The 16,728-nt window shown below is 38.9% G+C and overlaps 1 protein-coding gene across 1 annotated transcript; it reads right to left on the minus strand.

Moving 5' to 3' along the window:
- Positions 1-1,644: 1,644 nt before the first annotated feature.
- On the minus strand, positions 1,645-15,974 carry nradd (neurotrophin receptor associated death domain). Its single transcript, XM_047362121.1, has 6 exons — positions 15,572-15,974; positions 9,071-9,203; positions 7,679-8,032; positions 6,483-6,705; positions 6,245-6,387; positions 1,645-3,907 (listed from the first exon to the last, which is right to left on the minus strand). Exons 1-6 carry the CDS (start codon positions 15,608-15,610, stop codon positions 3,594-3,596), a joined length of 1,206 nt encoding a protein of 401 aa, XP_047218077.1. The 5' UTR covers positions 15,611-15,974; the 3' UTR covers positions 1,645-3,593.
- Between the last annotated feature and the right edge of the window lie 754 nt (positions 15,975-16,728).

Below are 16,728 nucleotides of genomic sequence, written 5' to 3' on the forward strand. Positions count from 1 at the left end.
TCTTCACAATATCCCACAGATTCTCTATGGGGTTCAGGTCAGGAGAGTTGGCAGGCCAATTGAGCACAGTGATACCATGGTCAGTAAACCATTTACCAGTGGTTTTGACACTGTGAGCCGGTGCCAGGTCGTGCTGAAAAATGAAATCTTCATCTCCATAAAGCTTTTCAGCAGATGGAAGCATGAAGTGCTCCAAAATCTCCTGATAGCTAGCTGCATTGACCCTGCCCTTGATAAAACACAGTGGACCAACACCAGCAGCTGACACGGCACCCCAGACCATCACTGACTGTGGGTACTTGACACTGGACTTCTGGCATTTTGGCATTTCCTTCTCCCCAGTCTTCCTCCAGACTCTGGCACCTTGATTTCCGAATGACATGCAGAATTTGCTTTCATCAGAAAAAAGTACTTTGGACCACTGAGCAACAGTCCAGTGCTGCTTCTCTGTAGCCCAGGTCAGGCGCTTCTGCCGCTGTTTCTGGTTCAAAAGTGGCTCGACCTGGGGAATGCGGCACCTGTAGCCCATTTCCTGCACACGCCTGTGCACGGTGGCTCTGGATGTTTCTACTCCAGACTCAGTCCACTGCTTCCGCAGGTCCCCCAAGGTCTGGAATCGGCCCTTCTCCACAATCTTCCTCAGGGTCCGGTCACCTCTTCTCGTTGTGCAGCGTTTTCTGCCACACCTTTTCCTTCCCACAGACTTCCCACTGAGGTGACTTGATACAGCACTCTGGGAACAGCCTATTTGTTCAGAAATGTCTTTCTGTGTCTTACCCTCTTGCTTGAGGGTGTCAATAGTGGCCTTCTGGACAGCAGTCAGGTCGGCAGTCTTACCCATGATTGGGGTTTTGAGTGATGAACCAGGCTGGGAGTTTTAAAGGCCTCAGGAATCTTTTGCAGGTGTTTAGAGTTAACTCGTTGATTCAGATGATTAGGTTCATAGCTCGTTTAGAGACCCTTTTAATGATATGCTAATTTTGTGAGATATGAATTTTGGGTTTTCATGAGCTGTATGCCAAAATCATCCGTATTAAGACAATAAAAGACCTGAAATATTTCAGTTAGTGTGCAATGAATCTAAAATATATGAATGTTAAATTTTCATCATGACATTATGGAAAATAATGAACCTTATCACAATATGCTAATATTTTGAGAAGGACCTGTATATTTTATACATTCATTTTCTATGCTAGCTTTACTGGTGCTACAGGTTGGGGGTTCAAACCTACACAGCACACAGCTTTCGTAGGGTAACAGAAAAGTGGCCAGTTTATCACAGGGTCAATGCAACCACAAAAAACCAAGCACACTGGAAAAACCGTGCAAAACACCTGAATTTACCCACAATAAATGAACACTCAGAAGCTGCTTGGGACCAGATCAGATTCTGTACAAATTGCCTGTGTTTTATTTTAGAAAAAGTTAAACTTGTTATTAAAGTTGTTAGATAAAGTGTTAAAGTGACCTCTGTGTCCAAAGCTAAGCTAAAAAACTACTTAGTGACTGAATCAGGAAAAGAGCACAACATTGAACAAAAAAGATTCAACAGTCTAATTAAAGAAAATGTATAAAATGAAACCATGACCGGACAGGTAAAGAGAATATTCCTTCAATTCTCACAAATCCTTTCACTCAATCTCTCTGAAATTTCGTTTTTATTTAAATATGTACGTATAGTAATAATAATAAAAACAAAAAAACATGCTCAATGGTCTTCTGGGAGAAAATATAACATGTTGGCATTCAATTGCAGAACAAAAGTGGTCATTTAAAATGTACTTTATTTAAAAAAAAAAAGTAACCAAAGAAAAAACATATCGAGCTAAGGGGTTCAATATACAACAATTTTTAGAAGAAATATTCTCTTGATGGAAATAGGAAAAGATCAGATTTTCATTCAAATCACGCAGCGGTTTGCTGATAATAATATACACAGGAAACTACTTTGCTTGTTAACTGAGTACTTACAGTATTTGTATGCTTATTGTAAATGGTTTAGTAATTAACGTATATAGTTGGCAGGGAAATTTTTCTTAAATACAGATGAAAGGGTTGTTCCATTGACTGTGCACTGTGGGTGTAACAGTGAGGAGCTTGCAAAGGTACTTTGTCATGAAAAAGTATTTGTTTTCTTAGTTTTCTTCTGTTTTTGGTCCCACATTTAGTAAAGTAATTTTAATATCTAATTTTAACATAATTTTAATATCAGACAAAATCACTTAGTTTCTGATTATTTAATATAGATGTCATTTACCACACCCAGAATTGATTACTACCAGACCCATGACTTAAATAGAACCTACCTAACAACTTGAAGTAGGCTAAAAGGTCTGAAAAAAGCAAGAAATCATGCACTGATTGAAAGAAATTTGTAAGAATAGATGAGAAGCAAGTTAATATTTTGCAGACTAGAAGGATTTACAAAGTCATTTCTAAGGCATTGGGTCTCCAGTGAACCAAACCGAACAGTGATGAACCTTCTAAGGAGGGCCTGGCCGATCTTAATACTTCCAAGAGTGCAGCCCTGACTCACCCAAAAGGTTACAAAACAACCCAGAAAAGCACTGCAGGCCTCTCCTGTCTCAGTTAATGTCATTGTTCATATTTCAAATATAAGAAAGAGACTTGACAAAAATGACCTCCATGGGAAAGAGAAATTATGTGGTCTGGTGGGAAAAAATTAGATTTGGACAAAATGGACAGAAATTATGATTTTTTTCCCATTAAATCTGGCATAAACTAACAGCATTTCTCCAAAAAAAAGACATCACAGGGGCAGTCAAACATGGAGGTGGTAGTGTGATGTTCTGGGGATGCTTTGCTTCTTCAGGACCTGGATGACTTGCAGAAACCAATAGAACCATGAAGCAGGTCCAGCTATGAATGGCTCAACACAATAAAAAGGTTTTTGAATGGGCTACTCAAATCCGAAGGAATCACAGTGGCTTAACCTTAAACAGGATATTTGTGCTTGAATACCCACCAGTATAGCTGAATTCTGCAAAGTAAAGTTGCCCAAAAATTCTTCCACACTGATGCAAAAAACTAACTGCAAACTACAGCAAATGCTTGCAGTTGTTGCAGCCAAGGATGGCACAACCAGTTATTAGATAAGGGGGCCAATTACACTTTCTCATAGAGCTAGGTCGGTTTAAAATACTTCCTTTAATAAATGAAAATCATCCTTTAAAAACTACTTTTTGTATTTACTTAGGTTATCTTTATCTGATATTATAATGTATTTAATGATCTGAAACTTTTAAATGTCACCAAAAAGGGAAAAGCAGAAGAAACCTGGAAAAAGGGAAATACTTTTTATGGCACTGTATATTCAGTCTAATAATTCCTGCACTACCAGATTAATTAATCTGTTACCACACAGCATGATATTCAGGCATACAGTTCAAATAAGGCACAAAGTTACATATTTTTAGAGTATTGTTGGTATTTTAATGAAAAAAAAAAGGTCAATTAACAAAGTTTAAAAAAGACTCCTGACAGAAGAGTTGAAAACAGAGTGCCTCGCTTTTCATCTTTAAATCTCTCACTTGAGTCTGTGAATGTCACTCGAGGGTCTGGCAAGTTTCTCAGACTACAGAAACACCCTGCTGGGTGCTGTTAAGGGCCGTCAACACATCAAGTCTCTCTATGCGGGCCAGCGCCGAGCCCATCAGTCCCAGAGTGGAGCCCTCTCTCTGGGCCCAGTTAGAAAGGAGAGTGTGTGCCGGGGCCTCCCCACGTCCGAACAGGTCCAGCTGTTCGGGTTCATAGCCCAGCGCAGCACCAAGGTGTCTCCATCCACGGCCACTTGCATCTTGCAGGAGGCGCTCCACCTCTTCCTGCTTGTGTGGCGGCAGGTTGATGTACAGGCGACTGTCGAGCTTGCTTTCTCTCTTCGTACCTGTTTGAAAAACATTGAGCTCAATGGTTGGCTGTACTCATCCAAATAAATCCTAACACCGCATTTGTAAAATAAAGTTGTATGTAGTGTACCACTGATGAGGATAATAAAGAGAAATTAAAAGGCTTGCTAATGTCATATTTGTTTTATATTTAGATTTCACTTTGAAACATGTATCACTGTAAGCAATACTTTAACCCACTGCTGTATTCTTTTACCGCCCACCAGCGTTTATTCTTGTGCACACAGTCATGTCTTCTCCGCTTGTTTACATCAATCTGTCTGCTGATGTTTCCCTGCCTTCTTGTTTAGCTTTACTTTGGTTGGAACTCGTTCCAGGAGACATTAATCCTCAGTGACTTTTTAGAAAGGTCATATTGCTTCTTCACCATCATGACAGAACTTGGGACCTGAGCATCGGTGTAACTCTGCAGGGCACCCCTGTTGAAAATGCGTAAAAAAAAAAGACTTAAAACAATTTGAACCTATATTACAATAACATCCTTTAGTTTTTTGCTGATGTTTCTCTGGGGGATAAATATGATGTGACACAGAGAGCAATTACTCCTAACCACTTAAAATGGGAAAGAGAGTAGCATTCAGTTAAGTCAGATGTATTTTAAGCTTTATGCGTCAGGATATATCTACAAGAAAATAGCTACTCGTCCAAACCTCCCAATATCTACAGTCAGAGCAACAATTACAACTTTTATAACAGCATAAACAGTGACCAACAAGGACAGAAAATAAAGCACAATGAGCCAAATCTACACACTGTGCATTGTTCTAAGGCCTGTTATGCATATTTACGTAGGGTGCCAATAATTATGGAGGATGCTGACTGTGGAAACTGAACACATTAACAAGGCTGGTATGAAATCCTCATGGTATGATAAGCTTGAGTAAAACACCACTGTTCTGTGCCGATGACGTATTTCAGGAGAAAATGAATAAAATGTTGTAATTCCTTTTATCTACAACAGAAAAGACACAGCTATCCCTACTGCTGCAAAAATAATATGATTGACTATTGCAGTTATGATGGTGCTGTGTACAACATTTGTTTATTGTTATTTTGATTTTGATACACAGACACAAGAAATAAACACCTGCTAAATTTAGTGCATTCCTCTGTGTCCCATACAAGGAGAACATTCTTGTAACTCCAGCACTGGATGGGACATTTTTGTGGTTTTTAAAGTGGTACCTTTTAAAAACTCAGTATACCTTGATATAAAAACCAGCCAATGTCTAACTGTAATCTAGCAAATAAACTTTTCTTTCCTTTTACTTTAAATTTTCTAAGCAATGATACAGTGCTTGCATGCATCAGACCATATTTTAATATCCATTTGTTTAGGTTTTTATTCCTTGTCTCTGACTGTAAATCAGTGTAGACCTGTACACCTCTCATTTTCTGTTGATTAGAACAGACTTATCTGTAATTTTATCGAACTGTTATTACATTTATTTCATTCACTACTTAGATGAAAATAAACCAAAATATTTGCAAAATGCCGTATGAGGGAAAAAAGGGGCTCACACAATGTATCACTTTATAGCAGTAATTTGAAAATATCTGGTTGATACAACGGGGGACAACAGGGACACATTCTCTCAGAGGGAGTTGGACGCCTTAGACAATGGAAAGACTTAGCCGAGAAATGTGATGCCAACAGCATGAAGAGAAATCTTTCCCCATCATGTCAATCACATGTCCCATTCAACCACAGAGTACTGCAGCAATCATTCCTGGAATGGTGTTTATGGTCCAGAGCAATCCATAAAACTGAGAATCTTTATTGATTGTTAGTGTGAGGCTTTTGCACATAAGGAAAAATGTTATATGTGAAAGAGAGACAACACGCTGCTTAAAACATAATATGTTGATCAATGAGTAGCCAAACCTTAACCCTTTAAAGCCTAGCACATAAAATTATAGAAAATTCTACGATTTAACAATTTCATTATTACATAGACAAAATATCTGTCTAAAAATTTATATTTTTATATAATTACATTGAGAAATCACATATTGACAATATAAAATAAATACAAAAGTAAAATTCAAAATATAATGCAATTATTATAGTATATTCAGGTCTAAATTATTTTTTTATTATGGTATTTAAAGTAAAAATTAAATCAGGAATTACACTAAACAACAACTCAAATGGTGAACTATAAAATCTACCTGCAAATACCTAAAGTATCACAACTGATATACACAATGTCAGAACAATTTTTCTATAAAACATTAAATTATATTAAAAGTATTTTTTTTGCAGAATGACTCTTTTAAAAACAGTTTTTTAAAATTTTGTGTTTGTGGTTTACCTTTGCTTGGCTGGTTGTCCTGCAGGCTGTAGGAATCCAGAAAAACACCACTGTCACTTTGGAGCTTTTCCCCTTCTGGAGATGTTCCCAGCTCCGCCACACGAGCCTTGGAGAGAGCCTTTTTCTGTTTGCAAGACCTCCAACTGAGAAGAGTGCAGGAAAGCAGTTTAAGTATGCACACGTTTCTAACCAATCATGCTTTCCTTATTACAGGACATGGATGCAGTGAAAAACTCACCATTTATAAGCCACGTAAACCAGCAGCCCCAGCACCACAGCAGCCAGAACAGACACATAGGCAAGAATGTTGTTGCTGCCACCCTCGTCCAGTGGGGTAAACTTGGATGGTCCCGGTGCGGGGCTGCCGACCTCTTCCTCCTCCTCCTCTAGCACTGGCCAGTTAGGGATATTCAAGGCCCCATCGGCCCCAGCAGGGCGAGTCAAAATGTTCAGCTTCTTATCTATTAGAGAAGAGGACACGTCAAGAAGCTGCACACATGCTCATCATATTTGGACCAGATGTGATGATAGCTTCTGTCATCCTGGTCCCCTGGTGTTTTTAACTTTCCATTGCCCCTCATCCACCCTTCTGTGGTCTTGCTATTTTGGGATCAAACAGCTCAAAATACAGTGCCGACCTGTGTGGTGTCAAAGGGTCATGACACATGGACTCACAGATGACTCCTGTCTGAGGGAGCAAATGTAATCATTTGGGGGCAAGCTTACTAACTGTCTGGGTCAGTTGCCTCTCTTGGCCTTCAGGAGCAGTTAACCTAAAGACCTGTCAAGCTTTTATCAGTTGGAGTAAAACACTAAAGTGGGCTTTTTGTGACTTCTCATGTTTCTTAGAGTTCAGAGGTGAGCTATGGAATCAGCAGCTAACCACATGTCTAGAGACCCTGGTCTTCCTCATCTTCCCTTCAGTTTACTCGTTCTTTATCTTTCATCTGCTATAGTTGTGACCTCCAGCATAAAAGATGAAAGCTTGCACTCTTTCGTATTGCCAGTATTGTGTTTTACAGATTTCCCCAGCACCTTAAACCTCTCTTAGAGGTCAATGTAATACAAATTAGGACAACAAACCAAGAGAGTGCTACAGGTTTTAGTCAGTATCATCCAAACCTAAAGAGAAAATTTGTGGGGTCAGAGTTTTTTATTGTGGGTAACATACTGACAACTCAAATTCTTTCCAAAGAACCCTATAAAAAAAAAAATGTACTGATCCTTTAAGAAATCAGTCATTTCATGTTAAACTGAAAAAAGTGTTTACCTCTTTCATATTTTGCACAATACAGCTCACAAATAACTACATTTGGTCTTAACTGGATCGGAAATGTATTTCTTTTTAGTTTTTAAGAGCTGTTTAACGTCAGAAAAAAATGTCATGAGACTTGTGTTTCAATAAAACGAGTCTAATCCTGTAAAATCACTCACCCATGCAGAGTGTGTCAGAATTGTGCATACAGGACTGGATCTCAACCTCTTTGTCAGAGCACTGAGTGCAAATCTGGCACGATTTGGTGTTGAGATCCTCCTCCGAGAAGGTTCCCGGGCTGCACTTCTGGCAAAGCCTGTCTCCTTGAGGGCCGCACTCTCGGACGGCCCCCTGACCACGCCTGCACTTGGAACAGGGCGCACATACACTGTAGGAGCTCAGAAAGAAGAAGCCAGTGTCACACTCGCATTGCGTGTCCTGGGATGCTGAGCAAGAAGCCAGCATGGGGACGCCAGGTGGACACTTGCTACAAGATCGGCAAGCGCCAAGGCCTTCAGATGGGGAAAATGTTCCTGGGGAAACAGGTTTAAAAGAAAATGAGTGCATTCCCATCTGAAAGACTGTAATGTTACTATATAATATATAAAGAAAAAAGAAAAGAAAAAAGTTCATTTATTTTCCCTTAAATAGTACATGCGAATTTGTTTAGGAAGATTTTATCTGAGCTTGGGAGTGACAAAAATTGACATCATTACAAATTCTGGTTAATTGTTTACTTTTCATTTAAAGGGTTTTTTTCATCTCAGTTACACAGATTTGCAGCACATGAAAAATATCTCTGTCAAGTGGAAATCAGCAATACATGCAGTTTTGTAAGGATTTCAACACAAGGTAAGAAAAAAGAAGAAAATAGAAATAAAATTGCAATACTATTTAGTTTAAAATGCTTATGAAAGACTTAGAGAAACAAAACTAATAAAATTTAATTTAAAAAACAAAAAAGATTCAACTGATAGCTTTACAAAGGATTGTTTTTTAATTTTTTTTGTAACTTTAGTTAAATGTGACTTTTTCAACTTAAGCTGATGTTTTTTGACTGTAGCATGAAAGTTCAGTGCCGTTACCCCGAGCTTACCTAACTTCAAGGTTTCAGGTTGAATGTAAACCTTTATGAGCTAGTAGTTGATAACAAGACAAGAAAACCTTTGTTGTTCTTGCCAGAACATAAAATAAACCAGTTTCAGCTGAAACTGTTTTTTTGGTTTAAAAAACGTTGACATAAGAAACAATTATTAGATAAATGTACAAATATAGGATGAATAGATATCAAATTTAAGACCAGCTTTAGAAACTTTGGAGGTGTTTTTCTATGGTCTCAGCAGAACCCCTGTCCACTGGAGGAAATAGTTTTGGACTAAAGTGTGAATCGAAAACAACCATGAATAAAGAACCGGTTAAAATAAACTTAGATAATATAAACTTCATCCTTCAGTTGGGTATATTTGTGAATTACCTTTATAGACATATACATAAGTAAAGAAATATCTAAAAAGTGAAAAAGACTTGGATAGGATGGCAGCATAGCATAACCGCTCGTTCCAAAAGCTTACCCTGCGGACATGGAGCACATTTGGTGTCCTCCTTCCCACACTCTACCTCCACTTCGTAGCCAGCAGGACACGATCTGCAACAGTGTCCCAATTCAGTGAACTTCCCACTGGCACAAGCCTTTGCAAGACAAACCTAGGAAAAACATGAAGTAGTAAGATGAACCCGCTACTTTTTAGGAAAGAGACACAAATTAAATAAAATACATATCTTCATGACATTTTAAACCTGTTTATTTTTCAACTAATCCCAGAAACCCTGCTTTATTACTTCCTATGAAGGAAAACACGAATCCCACACTTCCCAACCTTTTGTGATCAAAGGCACATGGAAAACGGCAACCCCTTTTTTGTAATCTTTCCGTTTGCTTACACTCTAAGTTCTCCGAGTCCTTATCTGCAAGTGTGTACTGGAGAGGCCCGGCTTGAGATGAGACACAAGGAAAAGTTTAGATGTTTTTAACAGCTTTTGCTTGGCTTTACATCACTGAGGGAAGAAACAAACTAACGAGACAAACAAAGCCATTATGGTGCGCTGCTAAAGTCTTCACACCCCTTAAACCTTTCCATGTTTTGTCTTGTGTTTAATCCCAAACTTCAATGTAAATTTATTGGGATTTTAGGTGATGGAACAACACAAAGTAGAGCGTAATTGTTAAATGGAAGGAAACAGACACATGGTTTTCAAAATGTTTTGTGAAGAAAAATCTGAAAAATGTGCTACACATTCCTATTCAGCCAGACTGAGTCAATAGTTGTGGAAACTAATTTTGGTACACTTAGAGCTGAAGGTGTTGGTTTTGACAGGTTTCCTTTCTGTTATTGCCCTTTATGCAGTTCTATCCATCCCCCCATAAACTCTGACTAGCTTCCATGTTCCTGCTGAGAAACTTCCCCACAGCATGGTGCTGCCACCATCATGTTTCATTGGGGGATCATGACTTAGTGTGATGTGTAGTTTTCTGCCTCAAGTAGTGTTTTGCATGTAGGACAAATCTTCAGTTAAGATTTTACGTGACCAGAGCGCCTTCATGTTTGCTGTGTCCCCTACAAGGCTTGCAGCAAACAGTAAACAGAACCTCCTATGCCTTCTTTTCAAGAAGCTCTGTCTTACTGGCACTCTCTCTATAGGTCAGTTTTATGGAGTGCATAGCTAATACTTGTCCTTATTCTTCCAACAGAGCTATGGATTTTTGCAGTTGCTCCAGAGTTATCGTTGGCCTCCTGACTGTTTCTCTGGTTAATGCTCTCCTAGAACTTTAGTAGATAGATGGGCATGTTTTGGTGTTGGTACGTACACAAAATTTATTATCTGAATACCTTTGCAAGGCACTGTAGGTAAGAAGAAATAAGAAATCAAGAGGAACTTCTATTCTGTTTCCACCTAATCCAAATCCAAAGGACAGTTTCAGTGACTCTCAGCACATCCAATGCATGTTAAAGGAATTCGGGGGGGGGGGGGGTGTAAAAGAGACTGGTCTAGTCTGAGCGGAGGGTGTCAGTTAACCAAGGCTGCCCAGCATGAAAGTGTCAGGGTGAAGAGGCGCCTTTGAAGTCACTAAGCCCTCCAGGTGTGTCTATGAAAATCATTTTTCCACCAACACCCCCTTTCTGCAGCCTCAATGCAACGGCATCTTAAATATGCACGAATTTAAGGGTGACTAGACCTCTCTGCCTGAGGGCCTGACAAGAGCAAACAGATGTCCAACAACTAACCTACTGCTAAGGGGAAAAGCAACATCTAAACAACCCGGTGATGATGTCTGTCTTTGTCTCTGAAGTCTACCAAGTAGCTCAAGGGAGCATGTGTGGACCTGCAGAGCCTCTATTAAAAACCCAACAGCAACACACACACAGTGCAATGCCCCTGGTCGCAAAACACTAAAATGTTCCATGCTGATACTACAGCTTTGAAACTGGGCTCACATCGTTCCAACAACAACAGTCAGTCTGACTGCAGTGCTTCATAGAGGTCGATGATATCTGAACAGCAGCTGCAGAGCCCGGATCACAGGAATTATGGTATCAGGGCGGTTGGGTCTAGCAGGAACAAACCAGTCTGGAGTTAGCACACTGCAGAGTGGACTTGGAGCAAAATAAAAAAAGCATCACAGCTGGTCCTCTTTTATGTGACAGATGAGGCCCTTCTCCGAACACTTGCCAAACTCTTTAGATCCTAAACTCTGCTTTGATAAATATTTGGTGGCAGAGGCCCTATTTTTACCTACAGCTTGGATTTCTGATTTTGCAGTCAGCAGGAGCTGGTGCATCTCTGCCAGCTCAAGTTGGAAAAGCAGCTCAGCTGAGAGCGGAAACTGCCTGAAAGTTTGACAATTCACGCAGAGCGGCCCGGAGTGCAATGACAGATTTAATCTATGCCCCACTGGATGGAAATAGCAGAATCTGTAATATGAACAAGATTAAGCATTACCATATAAGCACAATATTGCAATTTTTATGTTATGAGAAAATTTATCTGAGAAAATAGTCTAAAAAGGGCTATAAAACAGGCTTGGATGCATGTCCTTGCAAAAATATGGAGCTTTTTTTGTTTTATTTTCCTTTAATTACTTATCACTGGATACTTGTTGAAATCCCAACATTTCACTGTAAACCAGGAAGCTGCTTTAACTCCAAAATACATACGAGTCAATCAGCCTTCAAGTGAGTCTTAGTTATAAACCAGGAACAGGAAGGAACAAAACACTGTTCAACATCATCTGTTGTACACAAAGTTTACAACGAGACATAGCTGCTGGGAATTTGCATAATGGTAATAACATGATAAACGTCACTTCTTTGAGGAGTCTGAAGGCATCTACAGAAGGCTTGAAATATTACTCCTTCATGAGTGTATGTAATCATGTAATTCAGAATGTAATTACAGCTTCCAGCTTCAGTCTTCACACTTAATGAGGGACTGATGAGTAAAGTTCAAACTGTGGCGCAGAAAATGTAATTTGTGTCAGTTGAAAAACTGACAGCTGTGTATTTGTGCAATTATGTGCGTAATGTTAGCTTTTAGCTTCTCAGTCATGGACTCAACTTACAAGTAAATTTAATTTGATTTTCTGGACAAATGAGCAACTTAAAGGCAGAAAAGTAGACATTAAAATATTAGTCTTAAAAATTAAAGAAAATGTTTAAAGCACAAAAGCAGTCAATCTCATATAATATATACCTTCTATCTTATCCAAAGTTTTTACATTTTCAATGAGGAAATTACCTTTTTGAATAAACAAATATTGGGGGCTATATTGGGGGGATCTTACTTGCCTTACTTGTCTTTTTTGTGAGGGCTTTTCTAACAACAAGGTTTAATCTTTCAAACAAGTATTTCAATTTGAGGAACCTATTTTAAATTGGACAAAAATTGACAAAAAAACTGCCTGTCACAAAGACACGTTTCTGAATTCTTCAGTTAACTCTGTGTAAATACCAAAGACAACACAGTTTGATAAACATTGTATTTTTGCAGCTGTGTCAGGTCTTATTTGTCCTATTTCTTTAAGATGTATCTTTCAGATACTGTTCATATGCTGCTGATAATTTGTGTTTAGGGCTAACTCTTCTTCTTTTGTCCTCCGTGGTCCACTTTCTACTTTTTTAACCACATGTTGCATGCTCACATTGTCGGGTACAAAATAAGTGCCAAAATAAATGTCAAGAAGAAGCAGGAAAACTCTTAAAACATTGTTTATTGTTTTTATTTGCTGAGATGTTTTCGTGAACAAACCGAACTAAAAGATTAAACTTGATCGTAACTATTTTAACACAACAATCAAACGATGAAGATTATTCTTCACACTTTTACAAAGTAAACTTACCAATTCATTAAATCTTAAATTTTAAACAACTTAAAATATTTCAATTTATCTGTGCTGAAACCGTCAAATCAAATTTAACAGTATTCTCATTCTCAATAAGCCTTAAGCAGTGCCTTGGTGTGCTCATGCCTTGGGCCAGCTCCAGTTGTAACAATAAGCGATTTGTCCCCTATAAACGAGTTACAGTGAAGCCTTTATCATTTTATTCTAGTTTCTTGTGTTGCTAAAAGACTTTGTCATTACCCTAACCACAGTTAAATTAACTGGCCATGACCCCTCAGAGTATTTTTTCTTATCTGTTGTATCTGGGCCTTAAAATCTGAAGGAAAGGGGGCTGCAGTTGCTTTTTCTATTAAGGTTATAAGCTTCAATCCGAAGGGATTCCCTAGTGAGACCAGGCGGACCACCATGGAGAGTCGCTTTCAATGGGCCTCTCAACTCCACGGCTGCCGGAGTCACTCAGTCATCGCGGATCACACACACACAAACACACCCTTCACTACAGCCTTCTTACAGTGTTAAACATTTTCTGCCCCTCTCTGAAGTGAGAGGGGCTGGAGTTTCACCACAAAATCTGATGCATGAAAGGATGCTCTCCCCCCTGTGAGAACGCAGATCCATGAGAATTAAAAATTTGACTGAAGTTTTGGGAACCAAGACAGCGTGGGCTGAGCAGACTGTAAGCTCCACATCCCACCTGCATGGGTTATTCTCAGGGGTACAAATTAAAGGACATTGATTTCTTTTTGTTTCAGGAAAATAGATTCAAAGATAACCAAAAATAACAGATAACAAAGATAACAACTAATTATCAGCTTCAACCATACTGCTGACTGATTATTAATGATTTAAAATAATCTTGCCCCTGCCAGTTCGATAAAAACACCCACTCAGACATTAGAGAATAAGAAAAATTGCTTTGTTCCTGGTTTGCACTTTTCCAGATGAGAAGCAACATCTTACATTTCATACACAATTTATGTTGCCCGCAAAGCACAAAGAGATATCCATCTTTTAAAAAAGTTAAAGCGTTATCTAAATACTTAGATCTAACAAAAGTGCTCTGACTGTGAAGAGCAAGTCTAGACAGGAGCTCCAATGTCGAGAGCTTTTGGAAGAAAATGAGATTCAAATTATTGTCTGTTACAGCGAAGGAAGGGGCTTTCTTTTCACCCTGATCCTGGCTTTATAGTACGCAATCAAAACATCACCTGAACTATAATTTCTTCATAAAATAGATCATTTACTTTATATGGTGCATAATCTTGCTAAAGTGTCATTGTGTTTTGACTTTTATAGCCTCAGCACATAATGGTGGGCTCTGTGTGCGTGTTAGGTTCGAGAAGAAAATGATAACCATCGTCCCAGTTCAAGCACAAAACGACAATAAAAGGATTTTCACACATTTGATCTCTAACCATGGGGGTCTTCAGATTCAGGCCATCTGCTTCAGCAAACTAAGCAGGTGCTTAGAGACTAGAAACTACTGTGGGAACCCACAGCACCAACATTTTATATTTTGTTTTATTCCAAGTTAAAGATCAGCAGAGGGACCTTGTCTTTCTGCCCTTCTCTATTTTGTACTTTCACTGTTTTATTTGGCTCCTTGCGAGACGTTTTTGGGCACGACATGGAGAAAAAGGACAATCAGAACCAGAGCCATCAGCTTTTGTCATGCAAAACCAATTGAGTAGTTAGTCTGTAAATACTTTTTACTGCAAAATATTTTCTGTAAAATATTTTATTTTGGAATAAGTTTACATTTAAGAAGTATCCCAGCTTACACTTCTCTACAAAGTACTTTTATCTAAACTGAAAAGAGAGTTAGATCAAAGGTGGGTGATGGACGCATTATCCATTTGCCGTTTTGTACTTATCCAGTTTCACACCATAGTCTGGAAGGGAATTAGATAATTAGGACTCAACTACCTAAACAGGAATAGGAACCAAAATAAATGAAAAGAGTGTGCAAAACAAAGTTTCCATAAGAAACTATATATAAAAGTAAATTAAACATGATTTTGTTTTTGTTTTATTATTTATCTTCATAATTGACATAAGCTACCAAGAAAAATAAAGTGACGTGCAATGAGTTCAGCTCATGAATATGATGGTTTGTTTATGGGTACAAAATCAAGGTGGGAAGGGTATGAAAATGTGGGCATAAATAGGTGAGGGGCAAACTGTCTCAAAGCTGTCCAACTTTCTGCACGGTAGGCTAACATCACCTAAAGCCCAGAAGTGAGTAAAGTCTATAATGGTGGTTAGGTGAGATGTATAATACATAAATATTCAAACTAACTTTTGGAAGTAAGGAGGAACCCCTAAATCAAATTCTGTTTAGGGCCCCAAAGAACCTTGTACCGGCTCTGCATACAGTATTAAAGCAATGTGTAGTTGGACCCTGGGAAACCAAACACCTCCTGACTTTCTTCTTTCTATTACTATCTGACAACAAGCATACCAACAAACAGAACCAGTGTGATCCCTATGGCCCTGAGGTGTGAAACAGAAGTCCTCTGGGAACAATGGTGTGCTCTAATCTGGGTGGGATGGGTTTACAAAAAGTCCTCAGGCCTATATGAGGAAATGCTTTAGACTAAGAAACACTAGACAGGAAACAAATCTTTTTAGTTAGAAAAAGTGCAGCACAGGCAGATATATATATGATGCTTACTTTTAACAGCAGAAGCGCAAAGATGACAATCAATCTCATGTTTCCAGTCTCCTTTCGCTCAGATCAACGCGGTGCGGCTCCCAGTCGTAACAGCGCTCGTTTCTGTCTACAGCTCTCAATAATCGTGTTAAAACAGCCCCTTCACAGCACGAAGTATAATTAAAAAACATAAATGCGTTGGTTCCGCCTTTTCGTCATAGCCCTGTGAATGTTGTCTTTACGCACAAAATAGCGACTCCCAGATGCGTAAAATCCGTAGATTTAATCCAGAGAAAACACAAGGAAGGCATTGGTTTTCTTTCAGCTCATTCCTCCGTGCAGTAAGTGACAACAGAGTTCCCTCTGTCTCAGGCTGCGGGATGTACGGCTGCAGCTCTCTCTCTCTCTCTCCTGCAGCTCCGCAACAGATGAGGCAAAGGAAAAAGTCCTTCAGGCTCTCCTGGACTTTACTCCTCCCATCTTCTCAGCTTTCAACCAGTCTCTGGGATTGGCTGCATCACTGAGACGCGGTAGAAAGACTCGGATCTCATTAACTATAACAGCACAGGATGCTTTTTTTCTTGTAAATTGTTCAAATGAAGTAAAACTAATAAATATGCAATGCATGCATATTTCAGAAGTCAATGGGAGACCCTGTGTTGTTCTACACTACATAACCCACAGTGCCATTTAAGTATTCATGCTTACTTTTCATGTTTTGTTACCATACAACCACAGGCTTCAATGATTTTTTTTGTTGAATAAAAATTAGAAACGCTTTTAAATTTTTTTTACAAAGAAAATCTGTGAAAAAAGTTTGCTGTCTATTTTTATTCAGACCCCTTACCTATGATTCCTTAAATACAATCCCTCAAAAGTCTACATGTAAATGCTAAAGCCTATGTGGTGCAAACCTGGCACTGCACATCACACTGAGCACAACATTTCCAGGGTGACACATGGTGATGGCAGCATCCTGCTGTGGGGATGTTTCAGCAGAGTTGGTAGAAAGATGGATGGAGCTAAATACAGAGAAATGCTGTTAGCAGCTGTGAAAAACTTAAGACAGCGGTGGTCAAAGTTCAGAACTAATCTAAATCTGAAATTCTGGCAAGACTAGAAAATTTAGTGGCAGCGATTTCAGTCCGTAGATGTGCAAAGCTGGTAGAGAGACATCC

The sequence above is a fragment of the Girardinichthys multiradiatus genome, chromosome 3, assembly GCF_021462225.1.
Source record: "Girardinichthys multiradiatus isolate DD_20200921_A chromosome 3, DD_fGirMul_XY1, whole genome shotgun sequence".
NCBI classification, from domain to species: Eukaryota; Metazoa; Chordata; class Actinopteri; order Cyprinodontiformes; family Goodeidae; genus Girardinichthys; species Girardinichthys multiradiatus.

Coding starts and splice junctions, on each gene's coding strand:
- nradd (XM_047362121.1), bottom strand. CDS start 15,610: ATGAGATTGATTGTCATCTTTGCGCTTCTGCTGTTAAAA. Junction 6,388..6,482: donor GTTTACGTGGCTTATAAATG/GTGAGTTTTTCA, acceptor CACTCTTCTCAG/TTGGAGGTCTTGCAAACAGA. Junction 3,908..6,244: donor GGACAACCAGCCAAGCAAAG/GTAAACCACAAA, acceptor TTTTTCAAACAG/GTACGAAGAGAGAAAGCAAG.